At 50.7% G+C, this 8,434-nt stretch overlaps 1 protein-coding gene across 1 annotated transcript; it reads left to right on the top strand.

The window, feature by feature from the left end:
- Positions 1-2,382: 2,382 nt before the first annotated feature.
- LOC146200908 (uncharacterized) lies at positions 2,383-8,163 on the top strand. Its single transcript, XM_084592472.1, has 2 exons — positions 2,383-3,200; positions 8,142-8,163. The coding sequence occupies exons 1-2, from the start codon at positions 2,383-2,385 to the stop codon at positions 8,161-8,163; spliced, it is 840 nt and encodes a 279-aa protein (XP_084448598.1).
- The last annotated feature ends 271 nt before the right edge of the window (positions 8,164-8,434 follow it).

Genomic DNA, 8,434 nt, shown 5'->3' on the forward strand with positions numbered 1-8,434 from the left:
GTGTTTGTGTGTTTCCTCCCGTTTCGGAGAACCGGCCCGCGAGGCGCGTGGGTGGAGCGGCACCCGTAGCCAGGGAGGAGGGACCTTTTTCTTGTTTTTGTTTACAGTGGGAAGTGTCCATGCGTGTGCACGTTGTCTGTTTTATGTACTTCTTGAGGGGCGGCGGGGTCTCGCACATTGAAAGGCGCTCGACCGTTCTGTGTTTGGCCTGGTGGTTAGCGCGCGAGGCTCCGAACGCCGTCGGCGGACCCCGTCGGGTGCCCGTTGGGTGTTGTTTTTTTTCTTTGGTATGTGTAACAGGCAGCCATAAATCTCGTGCGCGTCCTCGAGAGTGGAATGCCAGTGGTGGAAAGGCTGGGGTTGGGACGCTTCGGCGAACTGGACCTCGGCTACGATTTTCCACGAATCTGTGTGAACAGGGGGACATCAAGGACGTTTTCACGGAAACGTGGGACCGCGCGAAAACGACGAGATGCGATGGGTAGCCCGGGGGGTTGCGGCCCGAGCGAGGGAGAAGACGGACGTTCTCCTTTACTCTCGCTTGGGACGACGGACTGTCCTAAGCCGGAGGGCGACCCAACTCAGTGCCTTGTTTGTTCTTTATTTCGATTGTGCTGTGTTTGTTCATCAATCCGACCTATTATTTTAATTAAATCAGTTTGTTAATTGAATTCTGCCCACTACAATTATTTCGGCGAAGCAAGGAGACGAGACCATAACCAACGAGAAGAAGGAAAAAAAAAAGGAACTTCAAGAAACCATCAAAAAGAAGTTTACTTATGCTTTACCCTTACTCATACCCTAACATGGTTGTCACATATAAGGAAGATCGCTAATGACGCTAACCGTAGCCATTGCTTTTTACATCGAAATATTGGTTCTGCTACCCGTTTTATCAAATTATTAGCTCGCAAAACTTTTATCCGACCTAAGTTTGTATTCGCTTCTGCTGAATGAGAGCCGCATCTGTCAAACATTTCTTTAATTTAATTTAAATTCGCGCTGCACGCTTTATTTACTACGGCTACTTGTATTATTCTAGTATGCCTAATTTAAAACAGCGAGCATCCTTAGCTAATCTTGAGTCACGAAAGAAAGTGCTCCAACTATGCCTTTTTCACAAGTTCTATCATTCATCTTTAGAATCACCGATCATGTCACCAGCCCATCATCTTTCCAGCATAATCGATCACCACTGAACCGTCTACCCACTCTCTGCTAAAACTTCCGCTCCTCTCCGATCATTTTTAGTAACATCATCTAGGGACTAGCTGGAATGATCGTTCGACGGAAACTGTGAAGTTTACTAACCCCATCTAATTAAACAATAATCGAATCCATAACCCTGTAACTGCCATGCCCATACCTCATATAATGCCCCATAATCGGGGCCTCTGATGCGTAATAATAAGAGAACTGCAGAATCTGCATTGGAGTAATGAGAAATCACGGATGCTGCTGTTGATTGCGTCTGGTTGTTTTCACTTGCATAATTCACTTCTTATTTATCCATTTTAGTTTTTGGTACTTTCAAATTGCGCGGCAATCCCTTCATATGCCCTTTTTTAGCTCTACTTTCGGTTAAGGGACATCACATCCTCTACATCACATTAATTAACTTCTTGTTTACCCATTTCAGCCTTTGGTACTTTCAAATTGCGCGCCAATCCGTTCCTATACCATTTTTCGGCTCTACTTCCAGTTGCGTGGCGTCACATCCTTTCACGTCACATTAACTCACTTCTTGTTTACCCATTTTGAACTTTGGTACTTTCAAATTGCGCGTTTATTCCTTCCTATGCCCTTTTTCGGCTCTAAATCAGGTTGGGTGACATCACATCCTTGACGTCACCCTAATTTACTGCCCTGATTAACTACTTTAGTCTTTGGTATTTCAAGTTGCGCGCCATTCCCTTCCTAGCCCATTTTTGGCTCGACTTCAGGTTGCGTGGTCACATCCTTGACGTCACCTTGACTGATTTAATTAACTATTTTAGTATTTGATACATTCAAATGTGGCGGCAAGCCATTGGCTACTGAGACCATTTTCGCATTTACGTTCACACTTTGTGCCTCTAAATAAATACCTATATACCTATTAAACTAAATATTTTGTAGTGAACTCTGCGAAGATATTATGAAGACGAGGATGTAGTAGGCGAGGATATCACAAAGACGAGGAGAAGAACGACGAAGTGCCGCTGCGCTGCTCGAGCTCGCTTGTGGAGGCCTAGACTGGCTGTGTTCTTGTGTGGTTCTCTGTGCAACTTAGAGAGGGCTATTATCCCTGTTAAAAGACAGTAAACACCCCCTTTCACTTGGTGGAGGTGAGGATGTCCTGCCGTCCTGGAGCTTCGAAGCCGCACACTCCCGACAACAGTCATGACCGACGCCAGCACCCCTAGTCCAACCGGGCCCCCGTCCGCCGTCTTCTGCGCTGGAGCTTTGCGCCAGCGGGATCCTCCTATATTCAGCGGAACCGGCTACCATGACGTGGAAGACTGGCTGGCTTCATATGAGCGGGTTAGTACTCACAACCAATGGGACGACGGCCGAAAATTCAATAATGTAATATTCTACCTAACGGACGTGACCAACCTGTGGTTCCGCAACCACGAGGCCGACATCACTTCGTGGTCTGCTTTCAAGACCGGTTTTGCTGATATCTTCGGCCGACCTGCCGTGCGCAAGCTGCGTGCTGAGCAACGCCTGCGCGGCCGTGCACAGTTTCCTGGCGAAAATTTTACCAGTTATATTGAAGATGTTGTAGACCTTTGCAAGCGCCTGGACGCTTCAATGCCAGACCATGCCAAGATTGGTCACATTATGCAAGGGATTGATGATAACGCGTTCCAGATGCTTCTGGCCAGAAATCCAGTAACCGTCGTCGATGTTATCAATGCATGCCAAACCTTTGATGAATTACGCAAGCGCCGCAACATCACTCGGTCTTCGCTCTCACACCAGGAACCTCTTGCAGCTTTAACACCTGACACAGACCAGTCGTCCTTGCTGCCACAAATAAAACAGTTTGTTCGAGAAGAAGTTGCCCGTCAACTATCACTCGTTCACCAACGTCCTGACGCTCCATCTCCTTTGCTGCCGAAGTTGCAACAAGTCATACGCGAACAAGTCACAGAAGCCCTTCCCACGCTTCCTGAAGCTCCTTCTGTCGCTCGTTTGACATACGTCGGAGCACCGTATAGTCAACGTGCTGTTCCAGCCCCTTTGACCTACGCGGCCACCGCCTGAGCCGTCACCACCCATGCAGCCTGTCATGCGCCCTGCACCGCTTCCTCAAACGGCTCCGCTTCATCCTTCCACTCCGCGCTATTACAACCCTTGGCGTACTTCGGACAATCGCCCAATTTGCTACTACTGTGGTTTCGCTGTACATGTGGCTCGTCGATGACGTCGTCGCATGGCCGCGCCTCCCGAGCCTGCGTCTTCTGATTACTTCCCGCCGCTGCTTCATTCTGCTCACTCTCCGCCTGCGTACGCCACAGAACAGCGTTCGTATACAACCCGTCGTTCTCCTTCTCCGCGGCGCCGGCGACCACCACATGCTGACGAGGGAAACTAAGCACCGCGGTTCCTGAGGCAAGAACTGCGTGCTCTGCGAAAAGCTCAAGGCTTCAAATTTTGCCCACGAACGTTATAGTGATCTCTATCGATGGTCTGTCCGTATATGCGCTGGTCAATACGGGTGCTGCAGTGTCAGTGGTTCATGAGCGACTCTGCCGACGATTACACAAAGGTACGACGTCATTTGATGGTTTGTCACTCCGCACTGCCAGTGAAGAGAGGATTGCACCGTTAGCAGCATGTACAGCAAGTGTCGTCATTGAAGGTGTTTTGTACAGTGTTGAGTTCGTAGTTTTGTCTTCTTGCTCCCACGACGTGATCCTCGGATGGGACTTCTTGTCTAAAAATAACGCCGTGATCGATTGCGCCCGAGCTGATGTGGAATTTTCTGCACTGTGCGACGCACTGCCCGACGACAACAGTTCAGTGTGTCCTCAAAAGCTTACCATCGCTGAAGATGTCGACGTAGCACCAGAGGCTTGTGCCCTTGTGCCTTTATCGCGTCCTGCCGTGTCAGCCGTTAGTGTTTTATTTACGCCGTCTGTATCCTTCATCCATCGCAAGCACCTGCCGCTGCCGTCTGCTGTTTTCGATGTTTACGGTGGCTTCACGATGCTACTCATCTACAATCCATCTCCGCGCCCGATTACTCTGCTACGTGGGGAATCTGCCGGTTCTGTTCAACCAACCCACCTTTTCTCTAACCTAGACGCTTCCGAGACCTACCGTAGTAACTACATCGATGCTCTGCAGTCAGATTCGACGCCTGATTCGTTTCCAGATGACTTCTTCCGAAGCGCCATAGATGACGCTCTTCCTTCCACCTGCCGGACGCAGCTTGTGGCCCTTTTACAGACGTTTCGCTCCGCTTTCGACGCCGCCCATACAGCTCTCGGCCGCACTTCCACAGTCGCGCATCACATTCAGACCGGCTCTAACTCGCCTTTTCGACAGCGACCCTATCGTGTGTCAGCGGCAGAGCGTCGCGTCATCAGTAAACAAGTTGAGGAGATGCTACAACGTGGTGCAATCCGCCCGTCTCAAAGCCCCTGGTCTTCACCAGTGGTGCTAGTAAAGAAGAAAGATGGCTCAGTTCGCTTTTGTGTCGATTACCGGCGCCTGAACAAAATTACCCACAAGGACAATTACCCCTGCCGCGTATAGACGACGCTCTTGATTGCCTCCAAGGTGCCGAGTACTTCTCGTCTCTTGATTTACGTTCCGGTTACTGGCAAGTACCAATGGCCGCCTGTGACAGAAAGAAGACCGCATTTTTGACCCCGGATGGCCTCTATGAATTTAATGTAATGCCCTTCGGTTTGTGCAACGCGCCCGCCACATTCGAGAGGATGATGGATAACATTTTGTGGAAGTTCAAGTGGCCCATCTGCCTCTGCTACCTGGACGACATTGTTGTCTTTTCCACCGACTTCGGCACGCACATAGAGCGCTTGCGGCAAGTTTTGATTTGTCTTACTGACGCCGGCCTACAACTGAATCTCGAGAAGTGTCACTTCGGTGCCCGGGAGTTGACCATTTCGGGGCACATCGTCTCTAAGGAAGGTGTTCGCCCTGATCCGGCCAAGCTGCGCGCAGTGGCGGAGTTTCCTAAGCCGGTCTCGCTCAAGCAACTTCGAAGCTTCATTGGTCTATGCACCTATTTTCGGCGCTTCGTGCGGAATTTCGCTTCTATAATTGCACCTCTTACGAAGCTACTCGGGGGAAACAGGGACTTAAGTGAGTGGTCGGTCGAGTGCGACGAAGCGTTCACCGCATTGCGCCGTCTTTTGACTTCGCGACCAATCCTTCGCCACTACGACCCCACAGCACCTATCGAGGTCCATACTGATGCGAGTGGCATTGGCCTCGGAGCGGTTTTGGCTCAACGGAAAAATGGTTTTCAAGAATACGTCGTCGCGTCCTCTCCAAAGCTGAATGCAACTACTCAGTTACGGAAAAGGAGTGTTTGGCGATTGTGTGGGCACTAACGAAATTCTGACCCTACCTGTACGGTCGCCAGTTTGACGTCGTCACGGACCACCACGCGTTATGTTGGCTGTCCTCTCTTAAAGACCCGTCCGGCCGCCTCGCACGATGGGCTCTCCGCCTTCAGGAATTTGACATCCGCGTTATATATCGTTCTGGCCGTAAACGAATGGACGCCGACGCTCTGTCGTGTTCTCCCCTATCCATCGAACCTCCTTGCTCCTCGGCGGCTGATCCCGTCTTCTAGTCTCTAACAATAGCTGATATGCCTGCGGAGCAGCGAAAAGACCCGTGGCTCGCATCTCTTATCGACATCGTGTCCACTTCTCCAAACGCTGGGCCTTTTCGGACTTTACGCCGTCAAGCACCACACTTTGCCCTACACGACGGTCTTCTCTACCGCCGCAATTATATGCCTGATGGTCGAAGGTGGCTTCTCGTCATTCCACGCCATTTACGACAAGACATTTGCGCCTCTTTCCATGCCGACCCTCAGTGTGCCCATCCTGGTGTAGTCAAGACGTTTCAGAGAATTTCTCAACACTACTATTGGCGCATGTACGGTTATATTCGCAAATACATCCGCTCCTGCATCGCCTGTCAGCGCCGCAAGCCATCCACACCTCGTGCGTCTGGCCCCTTACAACCACTTCCATGCCCGGCCCGCCCTTTTGACCGCGTTGGCGTTGACCTTTACGGGCCACTTCACTGCACGGTCTCTGGGAACCGGTGGATTATCGTCGGCATCGACCACCTCACCAGGTATGCCGAGACCGCCGCTTTACCCGCCGCTACTGCCCGTGAAGTTGCCCTGTTCTTGCTACATCATTTTGTTCTTCGCCACGGCGCACCGCGAGAGCTGCTGAGTGACCGAGAACGCGTCTTCCTTTCCAACGTCGTTGAAGCTCTACTGGCCGAATGTCGCATCATACATCGGACCACAACAGCCTACCACCCTCAAACTAACGGGCTGACTGAGCGCTTCAATCGTACTCTTGGAGATATGTTCACAATGTACGTTGCCGCTGATCAGAACAACTGGGACGCTGTTCTCCCTTTCGTGACGTACGCATACAATACCGCCACGCAGTCAACCACTGGATTTAGCCCTTTCTTCCTGCTTTATGGGCGTGAGGCATCGTCCACGATGGAGACTATTTTACCATATCGTCCCGACTTCTTCAAGTGGACTCTCCTTTCAGACGTTGCCAAACATGCGGAAGAATGCCGCCAGTTAGCCCGCAGTTTAGCATCGGAATCGCAAGGCCGCCAAAAGTATCGTCAAGACAAAGATCAGACGCCACACGTTTTAACTACAGGATCCCTTGTTTGGCTCTCTGTTCCTGGCACCCCACCGGGATTGTCATCAAAATTTCGAACCGGGTACCACGGCCCCTACCGCATTGTCCGCCAAACCTCCACTGTAAATTACATCGTTGGGCCACTCACTCCCTCTTCGAACATGCGTCATCGCGGCCGCGAAACTGTGCACGTGAGCCGCCTCAAAACGTACTACGATCCGCTCCTCTTGCCCTCACCATAAGTCTCCAGGATGGCTCCTCTTCGCTCTGGGGGAAATTGTAGTGAACTCTGAGAAGATACTATGAAGAGGATGAACTAGGCGAGGATATCGCAAAGACGAGGAGAAGAACGACGAAGTGCCGCTGCGCTGCTCGAGCTCGCTTGTGGAGGCCTAGGCTGGCTGTGTTCTTGTGTGGTTCTCTGTGCAGCTTAGAGAGGGCTATTATCCCTGTTAAAAGACAGTAAACACCCCCTTTCAGTTTTTTCGAACACAACTTTGCATCAGGCTCTATCGATGCACACCACTCAATCTCTATCACTTCTCAATTACTCACAACTGCTGCAGACACAATGACACAATGGCTCATCGAAATGCGTATTGTTTTTTTTTTTTTCGGTGAAGATATGCGCGGTTCCCGTATTCAAAACATGATCCTCTTGCATGCGAGGAGGATGCAGTCACTATGCAGTCACACATGCATCATGATGCAGATTAGAACTGGTTTAAAAAAAACAAGAAAATAACAAGTGGTGGAGCAACATTATCGAGAATTCTACGGATACAACCAAGGAGGATATATAATAATATATACTCCTTGGATCCAACGCGTGCGCAAAGGTGCATCACCATTCATCGAATTAGTAAGCATACCAAGGCACGTGGCCAAACTGCGGAAAATGAGGTGGTCACATTACGTACGCAGAAAACAAAGTGAGAGACAGATGAGAAGGAATTAAGTACTAAGATACTGGTCATTTACCTGCTGATATTTCGAAGTTGCAGAAATCAGAAATAGCGTTACTTATGGCGCATTCGGTTGGGGGGACGATAGCAGAGGCGCCGAGCAGTGCAGGACCACGCCGAGCGAGGGTGTAACTGTCCTCCTATGGGAACGCTCTCTGCGTGTCGAGAGCAGTGGACCACGACCATGTGACCGCACTTCTCTCCCCAGAATTCTCCGCCTGCCCGCAGTGGCGGCAGTTGCAATCCGAGGAGAGTCCAACGCTCCGTGTAGAAGCGCTTGTTTTGTATGCCTTTGCTCTCGCAGAGCGGCGATCTGCCTCCTTTGACCCTTTCGAGGCGCCTCCTTTGACCCTTTCGATGCCAATCAAACATGCATACAGCACCTGAGCAATGCTTTCCGCTCGCCGAGGGCCGACGTTTTGCAGTCGCCCTTTTGAGCATCGCCGACTCAAAAGAAAAAGAAAACGATGGCGCGGAGATGACGCTTTATGCCATGTGACTTCCTCTACACTCGCTTTAGTCGAGGGAGCAGCCGGGAGTGCCACCGTGTCACGAAGACAATAAAAAAGAGCATACCCACTGCGTGGTTTTCCTCCA

This window comes from Amblyomma maculatum, chromosome 2, assembly GCF_055883805.1.
Source record: "Amblyomma maculatum isolate TAMU_Amacu chromosome 2, ASM5588380v1, whole genome shotgun sequence".
NCBI classification, from domain to species: Eukaryota; Metazoa; Arthropoda; class Arachnida; order Ixodida; family Ixodidae; genus Amblyomma; species Amblyomma maculatum.

Coding starts and splice junctions, on each gene's coding strand:
- LOC146200908 (XM_084592472.1), top strand. CDS start 2,383: ATGACCGACGCCAGCACCCCTAGTCCAACCGGGCCCCCGTCCGCCGTC. Junction 3,201..8,141: donor TTGACATACGTCGGAGCACC/GTATAGTCAACG, acceptor TTGCTCTCGCAG/AGCGGCGATCTGCCTCCTTT.